Below are 20,168 nucleotides of genomic sequence, written 5' to 3' on the forward strand. Positions count from 1 at the left end.
ACGGGAATTATGGGTTCATTGTTAGGGTTACGTATCCTAAACACCTCTAATCGTCTAAACCGATTCCCAGCAATCCTAGCACTTGGTTTGGTCGTTCTTAGTCATTCTAAAGTCAATATTCAAGCTAAGATCATTAGTTAATTGTTTGTTTTGATTATAAAACCCAATAACGAGTTTTTCCGCACTCGTTATTGAAGATTAGATCGTATAATCTTGTTTACACGATCATACAGAACTAAAATTTAAAACGATCACGTTTGATCCCAAATTACTATATATACTACGGATGAAAGTGGAATGGTGCAATCTCTCATTGGCCTGCCACTATTCATCAATAGTGGTCGGCCACTATTCATCTTTTTTTTTATCATTTTAATTTATTTTTTTACCCCCGGATTTCTATTGGCCGAGCACTGTTCATCATTTTATTTTTTTTTTATTTTTTTGTCTTTATCATTTAGAGAAAGTTGATAGGATAGTATACACGAATACATACACTAGCTATTACACGATTTAAAATATATAATATTTTTTAATTTTGTCTTTATCATTTGGAAAAAAGTTGATAGGATAGTATACATGAATACATACACTAGCTATTACACGGTTTAAAATATATAATATTTTTTTTTAATTAAATCGCTAGCACTTTTCAAGCAGCAGCGCGCGAACCCCACCTTTCTTGTTTTAAACATAATACGTAATTGGTCACAACTTTTAAACAATAATAATGTTCTATAATTCGGATTATATCGTAAATGTAAAACAATACAAGTGTTTATGTATTTAGACAAAAAATTTAAATATAAATATAAATAATACTCGTATTAAATAAATAGATAAATATCTGTACTTACTAGTAGAGTAGTAGTTGATAGTAGATATACATAGAACACTATATTAATTTGGATGATATTCATAATACTCCGCCAGATGAATCTAACAAGCATAAACAGCTGATGCAGATACAAATTGAAAAGAAAAAAAAGGGACATTTTTTAAGATCATAATTATATAATTATACATATGAAATTCAACGCAACGCCCTACAAAGTTACATTACATATTACATATATAAATTTATGCATCAATCTTATTTAATTTTCTTCATTAAGAGGTTTACATGTAACCCCCATTAATTAACTCTAGCTGTTGATCCTGCATAGTCAGCTGGTACAGGAAGATTAAGTTCCAAGCAAAGAAACCTAATAATCTCCCCAGTCAAAGTACCCATAGACAACTTGTTTAGTGTTACAGCAATAGCAAACCTGTTGTTTATATCACCGTATCCTACTGATCCACCAAAACCCGCATGACCGAACCCAATTACAGAGCCATCAGTCGCATTAAACCTGCCAAACCCGAGCCCAAACTTCCCATTTGGTAATGTCAAATCCTTATAATCTCCACTTCCCAAAAACGCATCATGCATATTCACTTTCGCTTTGGTAAAGATTTTAGAGTCCACGTCATCACTTGTGTCAACTTTTTGTTTGGTTTTCGTGGTAGTAGAGGGATGGGGAAGTGGGACCACACCACCGTCCACCAGTGCAGCATAGAAGCGGGCCAGTGCACGAGCAGAGAAGTGTCCATTGCCAAAAGGTAGTATGGCACGACGTATATTGAGTTCGTTAGCTGATAAAATAATTCTTTCAATCTCCTCGACCGTGAATGAGGATGGCAATACGGGCGTGGGTGAGGTGGCTAAAGCCGTCAGATAATTCGAGACCTTATTGAGATCACTTGGATCAATAGTAACAGTTGCAAAACGAGATTCCACACCTGAAACGAGCATAAATAACTATTTACAATTCTTTCATAACCTAGCAGACAATGTTTTCTTATTTGGTGAGTAGTAAAGGGCCTGTGGGTTAGCGGCATCAAGGAAGCTCATCAACGGTTGTGAGTTTGATACCCGTCGTAGACAAAAAGGTGTGTGTTTGTTGTTTTGAATTAAAAAAAATAATAAAAAAAATAAAAAAAAAATTAGAATTCGTTTACCATGAGGAATTCCTATATAAAACTCCCCTTCAACATTAAGTGGACGAACAAACGCATCCTCGAGAATGTCCCGAAACTTCTTCCCGGATGCATGCTGCACATTCAAAATTACAACATTCAGAATTTGGTTGGGATTCTACTTGACCTGTCAAGTTACTTTTAATGCATAAAAAATGTAATAATAAAATGGAGAATGCTAGGGCTACATTTAAGCATACTGTATTAAAGTTTTAAAACTCTATTGAATTAATTGCAAGGCGTAAATATTCCTTTTTCAATATTGACTTTTCTTATATAACTTTAATATTAGTGTTATTCATGGAAATAGTTAGTTATAAATATAGAATTAATTTATATATAAAATGCTTAGACGTAGCCCTACGTTTATCATTTCATTTTCCTAATAATATAACCCCCCCTTTTTTCCCTGTAACATGATCAATCATGTTATATTATAACTGGAGAGGATTCTTTTTCTTCTAAATAATAGAAAGGATGTGTAGTATGCAGTACCTCGATGATTCCACCACATAGCCAACCATATGATTGACCATGATACATCTGTTGACGACCCGGTTCAGTCTCGGGTGTCACCATAACAATGAGTTTTAGACATCCGTCCCAGTCACATAATAATGTAGGATCTTTAGTAAGGTCGGCAAGAGCATTGTGCAAACCAGCCGTGTGATTAAGAACATGATTGACCTGCAAAAATAGACTTGGTGAATTTACCCAAAAAAAACCCAAATAGACTTAGTGAATGGCAAATGGGTCAAAATTGCCACATGTACCCTTATATCTCGCATAACTAGTCAATAATCTTCTCTTAACTAAAAGTAGCAAATTAGTAAACCTTTATTTGATCTTTTCCATTGTTACCAAACTCGGGCCAAAGGTTTGCCACGTTTTCATCAAGCTTCAGTTTCCTACGATGAAAATACGCACATATTATTATTAATTACTTTATTTGATTCTAAGATAAAACATCATCACACTGTTCCATTCCAGGTCAACCATCCACTTATTATTAATCATTACACAATTTGGACATTTAATCCGATGTACCCATTTTGACACCTAGAACATGTTGGAAGCTTTGACGAGCCCAACACACCCACTATAGAGGATCTATACTATACTAGACTCACTACACCAACACTTTGACGTTGATTAGCCTTTAATTTTATAAATCCTTAGTGAACAATAATACTTAGGCGACAGTGTCGATCATATATCGTTCATGCGGTATAATCGACCATATATCACTTAGGCGGCAGAGCCGACCATATAATAAGAACAACACAAGTGCACTAAGAACTTAAACACAAACTAAGGCTTAACCGGGAAACTTAACAAAGAACACTTTTATTAATACAAAATACAATTACAATATTACTTACTTACAAGCTTTTCTTCTCTACTCACACTCTTCTCACTTCTTACTTCTTCTCTACTTCTCAACTCACTCTTTTCACAACTTATACACAAATGAAATCTTCACCCCTATTTATACTACTCCATGGAAGTTTCTAGAAACTAGATATTTCCATGGATATATAAATATCTAGATATTTTTATACATATAAATATCTAGATATTTCTTACACATATAAATATTTAGATTTTTCTATACATTTTAATATCTAGATATTTTTCATATACATATTAATATCTAGATATTTTACCCATATACATTTACTAATTACATATTATTCTAAATTTGCATTGTATTTTAACACTCCCCCTCAATGCAAATTTCCTTCCAACGATGTCTTGCACACCATTCCAAGTGCTTCTCTGAATTTTGTAAACTTCGGTTTGCTTAGGCTCTTGGTGAATATATCTGCAACCTGTTCATCTGTCTTTGTTGGCATCATCTTGATCTTTCCTTCAAGGACCTACTCGCGAACATAATGATAGTGCACTTCTATATGTTTTGTTCTTGCATGAAAGACTGGATTCTCTGCTAGACGAATAGCTGATAGGTTATCGCAGAAAAGCTTTACTTGATAATCTGTTGATTGTTGAAGATCTTCCATTAGTTGCTTCAACCACATAATTTCTTGAGTTGCTGATGCTGCCGATCGATATTCTGCTTCAGTGCTTGATAAGGATACTGTTGGTTGTCTCTTGCTGCACCATGATATTACTCCCGATCCAAGACTAAACATGTATCCAGTTGTTGACCGTCGTGTATCATAGTCTCCAGCGTAATCAGCGTCACAATATCCAGTCACGCGACATTCTTTTGTTTTCTTGTATAAAATACCAAAGTTAATAGTGCCTTTAACATACCTTAAGATGCGTCGTACAACATCAAGGTGAGGCTTCTTCGGATTGCTCATGTATCTACTAACCACTCCGACTGCATAAGATATGTCTGGCCGGCTTAGTGTGAGATAAATAAGACTTCCGACCATCTTTCGATACATGGTAACATCTTGAAGACTTTTTCCTTCATCTGCTCGTAGTTTTGTATTCGGATCCATCGGAGTTGAGATAGGTTTGCAATTAAGCATTCCGTACTTTTGTAAAAGATCTCGCGCATATTTCTGTTGTCCCAGAAATAATCCTTCTCTTTTCTGCTCTATTTCGAGTCCAAGAAAATGTTTGAGTTCTCCAAGCTCCTTCATAGGAAATCTGATAGACAGATTATCTCTTGTTCTTTGGATCTCCTCATAGTGATCTCCCGTGATGATTAAGTCATCCACATATACTAGCACTATGGCTAGTTTTCCTTGATCTTGTTTCACAAATAAACTAGAATCTGAAGGAGCAACTATGAAACCACTTTGTACTAAGAACTCGCCAATCTTCCCGTACCAAGCTCTTGGAGCCTGCTTCAAGCCGTATAGTGCTTTCTTTAATTTGCAGACATGGTCAGGATGGGACTTGTTCTCAAAGCCTCTTGGTTGCTCCATATAAATTTCTTTGTCAAGTTCTCCATGTAAGAAAGCGTTCTTGACATCCATCTGCCACAGCTTCCAAGATTTGCTAGCGGCTAAAGCTAGTAGAGCTCGAATTGTTGTGATCTTCGCCACTGGACTAAACGTTTCTTCATAATCCAGCCCATATTGTTGAGAAAAACCTCTAGAAACAAGTCGAGCTTTATACCTTTCAATGGAGACATCTGATCGAGTCTTCACCTTGTAAACCCATTTACAAGATATTGGTTTTACATCTTTTGGCTTTGGAACTAAACTCTATGTCTGGTTTTCTTTTAGTGCATTAATTTCTTCTTCCATCGCTTTCTGCCATTCTTGACTTTGTGCTGCTTCTTCATAAGTGGAAGGCTCAATAGGTATTGATTCATCCACATGAGCAGCATTGGCATACCTCGGATTAGGTTGCCTCGACCTTGTTGATCTCCGTAATTCTTGCACATGCTCCTCGGCATCCATTTGGCTTGGACGAACCTCTTCGGATGTAGATTGATGTACCTCAGTTTTCCATGGACTCGTTTCCTTAGAGTACGATCCATCTCCTTCTTTAATTGGATCCGATATGTGCTCTTTATGTTCTTCTTTCTCTTTTGGAACTTCTTCTAATCCATGAGATTCTGGAAGCTCTATCTTTTGAGGTGACCACCATGAAGAAGCTTCATCAAATACTACATTTCTTGAAGTATGACACTTTCCAGTATTTGGATCACAACATCTCCATCCTTTTCTTGATTCATCATAACCGACAAAAATGCACCGAATTGCCTTCTTATCAAATTTGCTTCGTAGATGATCTGGTACGAAGACGTAACATACACATCCAAAAACCTTGAGATGGTTGACAGTTGGCTTGATCTTCCATAATTTTTCATAAGGTGAAATATACCCCAACTTTGTTTGTGGGAGTCTGTTAATCACGTATGAAGTCGTCCTCATACATTCGGCCCAAAATCTTCCTGGTACATTCTTACCATGAAGCATACTTCGACAAGTTTCAGCAAGGTGACGGTTCTTGCGTTCTGCCACTCCATTCTGTTGTGGAGTATTGGGGCAAGTTAATTGTCTTCTAATCTTGTGCTTCTCAAGATAGATATTGAACTCAGTCGATAAATATTCTCCTCCATTATCTGTGCGTAAGCACCGGATCTTAGTATTGAGCTCACTTTCTACCTTGTTCTTGAACTCTTTAAACTTCAGAAAAGTCTCCGACTTCTCCTTCATGAAGTAAACTCACACATACCTTGAGAAGTCATCAATGAATGTCACCATATACTTCATTCCTCCAAGTGATGTTTGTTTCACTGGGCCAAAGACATCTGAGTGTATGAGCTCTAGTGGTGTCTTGGACTGATGTTGTGACTCCTTGAATGGCAATTGGTGAGCTTTTCCAAATTAACATCCAACACATATTGTATCTGTTCGGATATCAATTTGAGGAAGCCCATTTACTATGCGTTTCACCATCATCTCCTTTAACTTATTGTATCCCACATGCTCAAGATGTTCATGCCACAGATCAGCCGTCTCATTCTTTCGAGTCTTATCCACTTAAGCTGTTTCAGCAGATAATACATAGACCGATTCTATTCTTCTTCCATGCATAACTGGATTGCCAACCACCTTTACTCTCTTGAATACGGACACATCTTCTGGTCCAAAGAGCACATAGTTCCCTTCTGCTGTTAATTGTGGTACTGACAGTAAATTCTTCTTTAGGCCAGGGACAAGATACACCTTCTCGAGTTGGAGCTTTTGAGAGTCGCCTTCATTTGAAATTATTGTCTTTCCAATGTAAGAAATAGACAACCTTGAATTGTTGGCTGTCAACATGACTCTCTTTCCTTTGTAATCCTCCATTTCTTGCAGCTTCGTCCCATCATTGGTCATATGATTTGAGCACCCAGAATCGATGATCCAATCATCTTTGTAGTTTATTTTTGACTTTAAAGTTGTTGTAAGAGCTTGATCATCTATGTCAGCTTCAACAGAGAGTCCAGCTTCTGCATCCCAAGTTTCCTCATTAATGGATGCTTCGAATGTGACCTCTTTCTTCTCATCTCTTGCGGCGGACACATTTCCTTCGAAAGTTCGCCTTCTGGGGAATCTACAATCTCGAGCAAAATGACCCTTCTTGCCACAATTGAAGCATTCACCATTCTTTCTCTTATCATTTTCTCCATGTTGTTGGCGATGATCTCTTCTTCCTTGTTGAGCTCCCCCTGAAGCATTGCCTTTTGATTTTGGGTGACCCTTCCACCCATATGTCTTACTTTCTTTCATCGCCTCTTGTCTTCGAGATGTTACTTTCTTCTTATTGGTGAAGAGTGCATCTTCTCCGTCTTTTATGGTTACTTCATTCATCTGCTTGGCTAATGACTCTTGATTAGCCAATAAATTCTCCAGCTCTATTAATGATGGCTGAGTAGGCCATCCTCTCACAGCGGCTATAAATCTATTATACTCGGATCTTAAGCCGTGGATGATAATTCTCTTCATCCTTGCATCACTCACTTTCTCTTCAGGAGCAAGCTGAGATATCTCACGGCAAATAGATTTCACCTTGGTGAAATACTGGGAAATAGACAAACTTCCTTGTGAGATACCTGCGAGCTCAATTTCCAAGAGCTGGAGGCGTGCTTCATTCTTCTTTGAAAATAATTTTTTAAAAGTTTCCCAAGCTGCCTTTGGTGTTTTCTTGAAAGGACCCGTCCTAATCCACCTGGATGAAGTCATCAACATTTGGTCTCATTGCAATGATCGGCTCCAAGTAATGTCCTTATATTGAGCAAATGCACAGCGGAAGACTTAATTCGTACCTGAGAATAAACATGCTTTAAAGTGTCAACCAAAAGGTTGGTGAGTTCATAGGTTTATCATAACAATCATTTCAATATGTTAATAGACCACAAGATTTCATAATCATAAACATAATACACTCGCAAGTGTATGTAAAGCATTCTAAGTGGTTAAGCACTTGGTAACCATACTTAACATTTAATCAACGTCGCATATTCCCTTTATTATGAAATCTCACTACACCGTACCAAGTGTAGTCACCAAAACGAAGTACTGTGCAACCGTTGAATACTGGTCGTCCAGTCCGGTTGGGGTTGTCAGGCCCGATAGATCTATCAACAGGATTCGCGTTTACAATACCCATGTAAATAGTAGTTACCAAGCTACAGGGAAATATGCCAGTGGTACAACTCAACGTAAAATATATTTTTAAGTACTTGTGTCTATTTTGTAAACATTTATAAAAGCAGCGCATGTATTCTCAGCTCAAAAATATATATTGCAAAAGCAATTAAAAAGGGAGCAAATGAAACTCACTTTTGTCTTGAAGGTATTTAATTCGACTTGATCTCCGATAGATATCACGAACCTAACCATATATATAATATATGAACATATTTTCTTTTTAAGTAATCGTTACATATATATATACTTTTAATACTTTTAATATTTTCTTAGTCCGTAGTTAGCAGTCCGATGTTAGTGGTCCACAATTAGTTGCTTAAATAAAATAAATAAAGACCCCATCGTATTCGTATTGATCAGAATTAATCTCGACCCATGGTACCATGTTGTCAAATGACGTGTTGCGTACATAAAGTACCGTGTTGTCAAATGACGTGTTGCGTACAATCATGAGGTCTTATGATTAATCTTCTCGTGTTGTTTATGGGTGGTCCTAAAATATATAAAATCAAATCATAAGTAATTATATATAAAATATCATATTAATTAGAAAAGATATGATTAATTTACTTTTTCTCCAAATATTTTCGTAGCTAAACTAGCTTCGGATACCCAATCTTGTTTTAGTCGTAGTTTCTTCATCACAACTCCGTTTTTGTTGGTTCAACTTGCCACTTCCTTGGATCGAGTCAAATTTTAAGAATATGAACTGAAAATACCTTAGTTTGTATTCGAAATCATAGGTTATAGGTCAAACTTTGGTGAAACTTATGAAAGTGATTATTTTCCATCATAAAAACAACATTTAATGATCATTTTTCAAAAAATACTTACACTTTGAGTTAAACCATGAAATTTTTATGTGTTAACATATTCATAAGAAATATCATTTTTCCAGAACATAAACTTCCAATTCAAAGTTCAAGATGGTTTTTAATTATCCAACCCAAAACAGCCCCCGGTTGCACTCCGACGACGTAGATTCAGTTTTTAAGATGTTCTTTGTAAAACCAAGTTATATCTTGTTAGGTTAGCATATCATTATGATATATTACAGGTCTTGAAGTGTTTTAAAAGTCAAGTTAGAATGATCTATTTAGTTTGCGAACAAGTTTGAAATCATTCAAACTATGTTCTTGTTGTTAAAATTTTATACCACAAAATAAGATAGCTATATGAATATGAATTGAATAAGATTATGAACAAGGTTACTACCTCAAGTTACTTGGACAAAGTTACTTCAAAATATAAGAAATAATCTTGGAATCAAAGAGTGGTGGAGTTAGATCAAAAGGTTGGAAGTAAACTTCTTCAAATGGGTGGTTATTTTGATATGTTATTGAAAGAGTTTTCTTATGGTATTTAAGGCTTGTAATTGAAGCTAAATGATGGGGAAAATGCTTGGAGATGATCAAGTATGAAGTTAGGAGTATTTTGAGAGAGAAATGAGGGTGTAGGTATAAGAAAATGGAGTGAAGAAATGGTGTTCATTTATAAAAACGTTTTTAGTTTATAAAGAAAGAAAAGGATTCCTAATTTTGTTTTCTTACTAATAATTCATACTACTTGACAAATTCTAGTTACCTCATATCTAGGGCAGTAATAATGTTGATTAGGATGTTGATTTGATGTGTATATACCAATAGTAAATACGTATAGAAGCTGAGTATGATACGGGTACATATACCCTAGATATACGTATAGAAATCTTGAGGAAACGGAACGAGAATTCAAATATAGCTATCTTTTGTGAATATACTCATATTGTTTTATGTATTTAAGTCCTTAAAAAGTGATTAAATACATTATATATACGATACATGTATAAGCATTATAGATTATAAGTATATATATCAAAGAATGTTACGTATAGTTATCGTTTTGAAAACTTAAGTTAGTAGTTTCAAAATATACTTATAACTCATTGTCATTAGTACACAATGAGATGTTAAACCATCCTTAGATCATGTTAAATATATATAAATACATATATATACACAAACGTATAATTATCGTATGTTATATAGTTCGTGATATCATCGGTCATATTGGACGGTCAAACGTTGTGTAAAACTCTTTTCAAAAACACAAGTCTCAACAATTTGGATTGCTTATCATGTTGGTATGGTTTAATTTATGTAAATATTAATCTCATAAGTATAATTTGGTCGGAAAATTCCGGGTCATTACAGTACCTACCCGTTAAAGAAATTTCGTCCCCGAAATTTGATAGAGGTTGTTATGGATAACAATAAGAAGGTTTTCATGACAAATATAAGGTGATAATGGAGTTTTATCATCATTGAATAATGTAGATAAAACGATTCGATTATGCGAAGAATATAAATGAGACTATCGTAAAAGAGTGAGATGAGTAAAATATATTCGTCTTAACCGATGACGTAGTTATGATTGATTTCCGGGATTTAAGGGATTTAAAGAGAATCTTACGTAATAAGATTTGGTTCTTTGGTGATTAAGGAAATCAGGATCTTCTTTGATTATATGCAATAATAAACTGTTTCGATTGCTCTGTCGAATATTTCACTATAAATTCACCCCTTCGTTTCCTTATTTTCCACGACTCCCACCTTCTATTCTTTCTCCCTTGATTCTTACTTTAAAGCATTCATCAATATGCTCCATCCAGTCCCGATTCTTGATATACTCCTAACTTTTATTTCTGTCATTCTTCTTTTTCATCTACCACCAGAAGAATCTATTTACTTCTACTATACTCTTGTGTTTATAGTGTTTCTAATTCTCCCATGTCTCTATATTGCTATCTGCATCGATATACACGGTTTGTAATTTCGGGGTTATTATCGAAGTTTATATTCTTCATTATTTTTCGGAGCTTCATGCTTTCGTTTTCTCTTCCCGACTTCGAGTCAAGCGAGTAATGGTCCGGAATTTGTAGATATGAAATTCAGAATGAACATAGCTAATGCTCTAAGAAGAAAATGGTAATAGAACGATTTTGATTTGTTAAATTACGAGAATACCCTGAAGAAGATCGAGTCATCCAGAAAAATATTCTCTTGATATGTTTAGAGATTAGATAGAATGTAAGAGTCGTGTAAATGGCACATGATGACGGTACTGTGAATCATCATGCTTCATTAGAAACTCAGCATGACTTACTGTAATATAATGAAGTTGATCAAGTGTCATTATATTATACTAATCCATGCTTCAGTTCCCAACACTACTTCAAAACATTCATATTTTAAACTCGAAGGTTTCAGAATTTAGAAACTAACACAGTTTCTTTTATGTTGCAGATATTACGGAGAGATAAATGATCTCAGATAAGAATAGTTGAGAAAATATCGCCAGAAATATGGAGGATATTTATAATAGAACATACGAGAATATCTTAGAATTTCTAATATCAATGGATGATGAAGAAGATTTGTCTGTGAAGGTTTAGAATGAGAAATAAGATGTTTGCTAACGATTTCAGCAGTCACAGAATCATTTGGATTCTTTGAAGGAAAACTTATTCTTTGTGATTTGTCCACGGCTTTCTTCATAGTTTCACATAATCCGCTTTTCGGTACTAAATTTTCTATTGAGCGTTCATAACACTCCTTTCTTTATCATCAAACTTTTGGCCATTAAGATCATCTACAACATGCTGCTTCGTCAGCATTTTCAAAGTTAACTGATCTGGGTCATCGGTTATCAAACCGAGGTAGTTTCAGGAGAATTGTGTTTTTAGAATGATTAATCGCTGATGGTAATATTGTGGAATATAAAAGGTTCCCCAGTAACAATAAAGAGTACGCATATATATCGCGGTTATAATAAAGTTGTTTCAGATGAAAATTCGGAGTTGACTTGCTGGAGCTGTGACAAAATTAGCTACTTTGGAAAGGGATTGCAAAACGATCTTCGGTAATAACAATGTCAAAGGAACTAGAACAGATACGTGTCAAACGTTTACTCAGTTTCCGAGGGTTTTTCAGGTGCATAACTATATGCATCAATCTTTTCTTCCGTAGATGAAGTGCGGTTGGTTTATCCTCTCGATTGAGATGTTTTTAAGAATCATGATAGATTTGAACGCTGATTGTAATCGTCGAGATACAATGAGGTTTAAGATGAAATCAAGTGGCAATCTTGAAGAAATGTTTAGTTTCATATGTTATAATCAATATTTTAATTTATTTTAATTATCCAATGTCATTAGTCCACAGTAACAGTCCAATAATTCATATATAGTTTAATATATAATATACGAATTAATTAATACGTGTCGTGACCCGTATACCTCTCAGACTCGATCACAACTCAAACTATATATATTATTGTAGAATCAACCTCAACCCTATATAGAGAACTCGATCATTACTGCATATAGAGTGTCTATGGTGATTCCAAATAATATATATAGATGCGTCGATATGATATGACAAAACATTGTATACGTGTCCCGATATTTAAAGTGCATAAAATAATTACAGAAATTAAATGACGATAAATAAAAGTGCGATAATTAAATTGCGATAAATAAACTGCGATAAATAAAATGTAATCAGTTAGCTAGGAACAGTCAGCTGGAACAGTTAGCGTGGATTCTTAACAAAATTTTTCATAGTTAATTTGTTTGTTTCTAACAGATTTTATTTTGTCATATGTTTTCTTCATATGCCACTTGTTGGATTCTGAGAAGTCAAAATCCAAATATGAAATTGAATGAAAATGGTTATTCTACGGTGAATGGATACGTATATCGGTGGATGTAAGTAGGATAGTAAATGACTGTTGAATCAGCTTCGACGAATGTATAATGTAACTTATTAAGATGAAATCTAATTATTCCTCGGGTATTACCTACTCGTTAAAAAAAAAATTTTCACCATTAATATTTCGTACAAAAGAACTTTTAATTACAATCTTTATGAAAACATATATACATATATATTTTCTTCAGATGAAATCATGAATTTAATGAGTTAATATGATATTAATCTCATTTGCTTTTCGGTTTGAGCTAGAATAAGAAATCTCTAAAACTTTTTGAAACCACATATTCTTCGCAGAATTTCAATGAAGTTATGGATCAATACTTCATCGTTCATTATTGTTGGTACTCCTTGGTATCTATGGTGCGTATGATGTTGATGTTTGTGGGACAGATTATGATGTCGAGACGTGTGATGCGGATGTTGTTTGTTAGTGGTGATGATGGTATTGTTGATGTTATTGATGGTGGTGCTGATTATGCTGCTGGTGCTGCTGCTGGTGTTTGCAACCTTCGCACCATGTTCTCCAAAGCCGTCACGCGAGCGCGAAGTTCGTTAACTTCTGCTAGTACACCGGGATGATTGACGGTTGGAGCGAGCGAATGAACAAGATTTGTAATATGGGATAGTATATAATCGTGACGAGATACTCTAGAAATGAGAGAGAAAATGGTGTTTCGAATAGGTTCGCCGGTAAGTGCTTCAGGTTCATCGCCAAGAGGGCAATTTGGTGGATAGAATGGATCACCTTCTTCTTGTCTCCAGTGATTTAGTATATTACGAACCCATCCCCAATTCATCCAGAATAGATGATGGGAAATTGGTTGATCCATTCCGGTGACGCTGCTTTCGGAGCCCGAATGGAAATCCATATCGGCATAACTGTCGAAATCTGAAGAATTCGAACTAGATGCGGAATCCATCTTGTATAATGGGGAAAATGAATTTTTGGTATGGAATAGATTATAGGAGTTAGATTTGGTACTCTTCAATACATAATTTACATATGTATATATAATACCAAAATCCCGTAAATTACGGAGAATCTTTGAAAAGATATCAGTTAAAGTTCGCAATAACAGATATGCTAAGATAAGAATTCGTCTATACACTATCAATGTAGTAAATGCAGTAAAACGTGTCTAGACTTATGAATGATAAGCAGGTAATTTCCTAAGGATGATAAGCAGATGATTTCTGACTAGAAATGATAAGCAAAACTTTTGACATGTAGACACGGTCGAAGTCCAGACTCATTAATGTATCCTAACAACTACTAGTTAGACACACTAATGCAAGACCTGGTTCGCTACGACCACCGCTCTGATACCAACTGAAAGTTGGGGACGCATCCCACTCAGTGCCTTCTCAGCTAACCGCCTGGTGACCACTGAGCGTACCTCAGACACTGATTTTACGGCCCGCCTCTCGACAACGTACAGGCAACCCTAATAAGGACCGCGAGGAGTAAGAGCCAATGCTTCGTCACAGGTAACACTGTGAGAACCCCCTCTACGATTAACCCGCTAATAAACGGCATTAAACCAGCTCTGATACCAACTGAAAGGACCCGTCCTAATCCACCTGGACGAAGTCATCAACATTTGGTCCCATTGCAATGATCGGCTCCAAGTAATGTCCTTATATTGAGCAAATGCACAGTGGAAGACTTAATTCGTACCTGAGAATAAACATGCTTTAAAGTGTCAACCAAAAGGTTGGTGAGTTCATAGGTTTATCATAACAATCATTTCAATATGTTAATAGACCACAAGATTTCATAATCATAAACATAATACACTCGCAAGTGTATGTAAAGCATTCTAAGTGGTTGAGCACTTGGTAACCATACTTAACATTTAATCAACGTCGCATATTCCCTTTATTATGAAATCTCACTACACCGTACCAATTGTAGTCACCAAAACGAAGTACTGTGCAACCGTTGAATACTGGTCATCCAGTCCGGTTGGGGTTGTCAGGCCCGATAGATCTATCAACAGGATTCGCGTTTACAATACCCATGTAAATAGTAGTTACCAAGCTACAGGGAAATATGCCAGTGGTACAACTCAACGTAGAATATATTTTTAAGTACTTGTGTCTATTTTGTAAACATTTATAAAAGCATCGCATGTATTCTCAGCCCAAAAATATATATTGCAAAAGCAATTAAAAAGGGAGCAAATGAAACTCACTTTTGTCTTGAAGGTATTTAATTCGACTTGGTCTCCGATAGATATCACGAACCTAACCATATATATAATATATCAACATATTTTCTTTTTAAGTAATCGTTACATATATATATACTTTTAATACTTTTAATATTTTCTTAGTCCGTAGTTAGCAGTCCGATGTTAGTGGTCCACAATTAGTTGCTTAAATAAAATAAATAAAGACCCCATCGTATTCGTATTGATCAGAATTAATCTCGACCCATGGTACCATGTTGTCAAATGACGTGTTGCGTACATAAAGTACCGTGTTGTCAAATGACGTGTTGCGTACAATCATGAGGTCTTATGATTAATCTTCTCGTGTTGTTTACGGGTGATCCTGAAATATATAAAATCAAATCATAAGTAATTATATATAAAATATCATATTAATTAGAAAAGATATGATTAATTTACTTTTTCTCCAAATATTTTCGTAGCTAAACTAGCTTCGGATACCCAATCTTGTTTTAGTCGTAGTTTCTTCATTACAACTCCGTTTTTGTTGGTTCAACTTGCCACTTCCTTGGATCGAGTCAAATTTTAAGAATATGAACTGAAAATACCTTAGTTTGTATTCGAAATCATAGGTTATAGGTCAAACTTTGGTGAAACTTATGAAAGTGATTATTTTCCATCATAAAAACAACATTTAATGATCATTTTTCAAAAAATACTTACACTTTGAGTTAAACCATGAAATTTTTATGTGTTAACATATTCATAAGAAATATCATTTTTCCAGAACATGAACTTCCAATTCAAAGTTCAAGATGGTTTTTAATTATCCAACCCAAAACAGCCCCCGGTTGCACTCCGACGACGTAGATTCAGTTTTTAAGATGTTCTTTGTAAAACCAAGTTATATCTTGTTAGGTTAGCATATCATTATGATATATTACAGGTCTTGAAGTGTTTTAAAAGTCAAGTTAGAAGGATCTATTTAGTTTGCGAACAAGTTTGAAATCATTCAAACTATGTTCTTGTTGTTAAAATTTTATACCACAAAATAAGATAGCTATATGAATATGAATTGAATAAGATTATGAACAAGGTTACTACCTCAAGTTACTTGGACAAAGTTACTGCAAAATATAAGAAATAATCTTGGAATCAAAGAGTGGTGGAGTTAGATCAAAAGGTTGGAAGTAAACTTCTTCAAATGGGTGGTTATTTTGATATGTTCTTGAAAGAGTTTTCTTATGGTATTTAAGGCTTGTAATTAAAGCTAAATGATGGGGAAAATGCTTGGAGATGATCAAGTATGAAGTTAGGAGTATTTTGAGAGAGAAATGAGGGTGTAGGTATAAGAAAATGGAGTGAAGAAATGGTGTTCATTTATAAAAACGTTTTTAGTTTATAAAGAAAGAAAAGGATTCCTAATTTTGTTTTCTTACTAATAATTCATACTACTTGACAAATTCTAGTTACCTCATATCTAGGACAGTAATAATGTTGATTAGGATGTTGATTTGATGTGTATATACCAATAGTAAATACGTATAGAAGCTGAGTATGATACGGGTACATATACCCTAGATATACGTATAGAAATCTTGAGGAAACGGAACGAGAATTCAAATATAGCTATCTTTTGTGAATATACTCATATTGTTTTATGTATTTAAGTCCTTAAAAAGTGATTAAATACATTATATATACGATACATGTATAAGCATTATAGATTATAAGTATATATATCAAAGAATGTTACGTATAGTTATCGTTTTGAAAACTTAAGTTAGTAGTTTCAAAATATACTTATAACTCATTGTCATTAGTACACAATGAGATGTTAAACCATCCTTAGATCATGTTAAATATATATAAATACATATATATACACAAACGTATAATTATCGTATGTTATATAGTTCGTGATATCATCGGTCATATTGGACGGTCAAACGTTGTGTAAAACTCTTTTCAAAAACACAAGTCTCAACAATTTGGATTGCTTATCATGTTGGTATGGTTTAATTTATGTAAATATTAATCTCATAAGCATAATTTGGTCAGAAAATTCTGGGTCATTACATTTCTCGTCACGGATGTGCTCCAATAGATCCTCCTCGATTGTAGTCTTCAATATAAATAAAGCCTTCCCAGCCTTGATGTTCCATTTTCTCAAGGCTTCGGCATTTTCTTTTGGTGGAGGCGTTGTGTCACTGCCAGCAACTATTTCCCATAAATCCTGTCCTTGTAGGTAGGATTCTATACAGGTCCGCCAATAACCATAGTTGTGGTTATTGAGACTCTTGATTCCACTGCTCGTACTTGCAAGATCTGGCATCATGACGTCCGACGTCCAATAAGCTTGGTCCCAGACCGATGAGCTTTCACAGTCCCTAACTGTGCTCCGACAGAATCTCCCTTAGAGCTTCGGTGAAGTAAACGTCCAACGTTTACCGATATTTTCCTCCACTAGAAATGATCCGGAACGACCCGCTCTGATACCAATTGTTGGAAGCTTTGACGAGCCCAACACACCCACTATAGAGGATCTAGACTATACTAGACTCACTACACCAACACTTTGACGTTGATTAGTCTTTAATTTTATAAATCCTTAGTGCACAATAATACTTAGGCGACAGTGTCGACCATATATCGTTCAGGCGGTATAATCGACCATATATCACTTAGGCGGCAGAGCCGACCATATAATAAGAACAACACAAGTGCACTAAGAACTTAAACACAAACTAAGGCTTAACCGGGAAACTTAACAAAGAACACTTTTATTAATACAAAATACAATTACAATATTACTTACTTACAAGCTTTTCTTCTCTACTCACACTCTTCTCACTTCTTACTTCTTCTCTACTTCTCAACTCACTCTTTTCACAACTTATACACAAATGAAATCTTCACCTCTATTTATACTACTCCATGGAAGTTTCTAGAAACTAGATATTTCCATTGATATATAAATATCTAGATATTTTTATACATATAAATATCTAGATATTTCTTACACATATAAATATCTAGATTTTTCTATACATTTTAATATCTAGATATTTTTCATATACATATTAATATCTAGATATTTTACCCATATACATTTACTAATTACATATTATTCTAAATTTGCATTGTATTTTAACAGAACATACCCTTTATCAGCGAGCCAATGAACCATTCCTGCTGTCACGCCCTTAGTTGCCGAAAAAACAGGAAACAAACTATCAGGCTGAACAGGACGAGGATCATCTTTTCCCAACACTCCAGCTGCAGTATCAATTATCACTTTCCCATCTTTGTACGCACAAACCTAACAATCACAATAACCAACTTTTGTCGAACCGCGTACAAAATCAATAATTACTTTTAGACTCAAACATTTATCACATATATAAACGCATTTTTCTGTCAAGAGACTTAGAACCCCAACTTCATGGTTAAAAGACCATTGTAATACCGCAGACCAGTGACCCTTTGGTGCAACAACAACATACACAATCTCACGAATCGGTGTATGGGTGGAAGTAAAGATTTTCCACCCATAACTAGAGAAACCGTTTCTCCACCCGTGTCAGAAAAAGTCAAACCTCCCATTATGAAATAAAAATAGGATAAAATGAGCATAAACATATATAAATATAAATATAAAATAAATATAAATATAAATATTAAATTTAAATATAAGTAAATGAAATAAAAGCCAATAATTATAAACCAGTAGTCATAAGTTTTGTCAAAACCTGGATGCCAATTATTAGACCATCATTGGCTGAGTCAATCAAGAAACGTCTAAGTTTTGCCTCTACATCAGAGAGTACTGGGCTATCATACACCCATTTCGGACTCGAGGCTGGTCCATTGTTCATCTTGATGCACCAACAACTGAACAAAGACTAATATTTTTAGTATGTGAAGATTATCATGTTATCAGAAAATATCCATATTCAGATATTTATGTCATAGAAACGGTCAGCTTGGTACCTTCTGTCGCCTTCCTTTAGGTGGTAGAGTTTTCAAAGTCTCTACGCATAAGGTATCGCTTATATATAAATTATACTAGGAAGAAAACGTCAAAGTTATACTCGTATGACCACAATCACATCTTAGTAGAAGTTTGACCCAAATTTTATTATTGAACCTTAGAACTTTAGTAAGTTTCTTTAAAGGTATGAGAAGTTTTAAAATTATATTTGTGAGATCGATTTAACAGTTTATAAATCAATCGTTATCTCAATATTGAGGGCGGAATTCTCAATATTAAATTTTCAATCAAAAACACGTTAATCATTTATCAATTTGCTATATAAATGAACTTGTTAAGCTTAAATTTGTAAACACAAAGTTACCAAACGTTTGGGAGAGAGCTATTGCGACTAGGGTTGTGTAAAAGTGAGTAACCTTCAAATGGAACTCGAATCCCTCTATTTATAGGGTCTCACATCTTATCTGTACGGACGACTATTTATAAGGTTTGATTTGAAGCGATGAAGAGGCTCTATTTTTAAGTCAACAGCAAGCGTCGATTTATTGACGTGTTAACTGCTGTTTAGAGCCTAAATTGAATTCCATAAAGGAATTAAAACCCATGAAAATTTGATTCTACCATTTTCATGGCTTCTCAATTTTATTTTTAAATTACTTTTACTATTTAAAAATAAATAAAATTCCTACTTATTGGCCGGAGGTCCACTCGTAAGCAATCTCTTTATCCGTCGAATAGAGAAGGATGACTTTTTGAGAGTGTTTCACTCTGGGTGGAGAAATGACTTGTTTTTATTCTATGATGGGAGAAGAGTTGTCTACATCTCACATCCATCATACACCACTCATGTGGTATTGGGTTTTGTTGTTGTTGTTGTTGGTAATTTGAAGCGATGACTTAAGTGTCTTTCTTAGCTTAGGCCTTTAAAGTGAATAGCGTGACTCTTTAAAATAAAATCATTTGATTCATTTCATGAATTAGCACACTGTGAGTCTATTCTACTGCATTTAATATAAACTGTCTCATTTCCCAAACAATCGCACCAAAAATTGACTGACTTATTCGTACAAGATGAGTTTTCAGTCCGTACGTATTGTTGGTC

The 20,168-nt window shown here is 34.7% G+C and overlaps 1 protein-coding gene across 1 annotated transcript; it reads right to left on the minus strand.

The window, feature by feature from the left end:
• Positions 1-1,028: 1,028 nt before the first annotated feature.
• On the minus strand, positions 1,029-19,124 carry LOC139891435 (uncharacterized). The gene is made up of 7 exons (XM_071874406.1): positions 19,066-19,124; positions 18,825-18,966; positions 18,237-18,394; positions 2,855-2,927; positions 2,515-2,706; positions 2,002-2,095; positions 1,029-1,782 (listed from the first exon to the last, which is right to left on the minus strand). The coding sequence occupies exons 2-7, from the start codon at positions 18,948-18,950 to the stop codon at positions 1,136-1,138; spliced, it is 1,290 nt and encodes a 429-aa protein (XP_071730507.1). The 5' UTR covers positions 18,951-18,966; positions 19,066-19,124; the 3' UTR covers positions 1,029-1,135.
• Between the last annotated feature and the right edge of the window lie 1,044 nt (positions 19,125-20,168).

Source organism: Rutidosis leptorrhynchoides, chromosome 2, assembly GCF_046630445.1.
Source record: "Rutidosis leptorrhynchoides isolate AG116_Rl617_1_P2 chromosome 2, CSIRO_AGI_Rlap_v1, whole genome shotgun sequence".
NCBI classification, from domain to species: Eukaryota; Viridiplantae; Streptophyta; class Magnoliopsida; order Asterales; family Asteraceae; genus Rutidosis; species Rutidosis leptorrhynchoides.

Coding starts and splice junctions, on each gene's coding strand:
- LOC139891435 (XM_071874406.1), bottom strand. CDS start 18,950: ATGAACAATGGACCAGCCTCGAGTCCGAAATGGGTGTATGATAGCCCA. Junction 2,707..2,854: donor ATGGAAAAGATCAAATAAAG/GTTTACTAATTT, acceptor CTATTTTTGCAG/GTCAATCATGTTCTTAATCA. Junction 2,096..2,514: donor TATGTGGTGGAATCATCGAG/GTACTGCATACT, acceptor TTGAATGTGCAG/CATGCATCCGGGAAGAAGTT.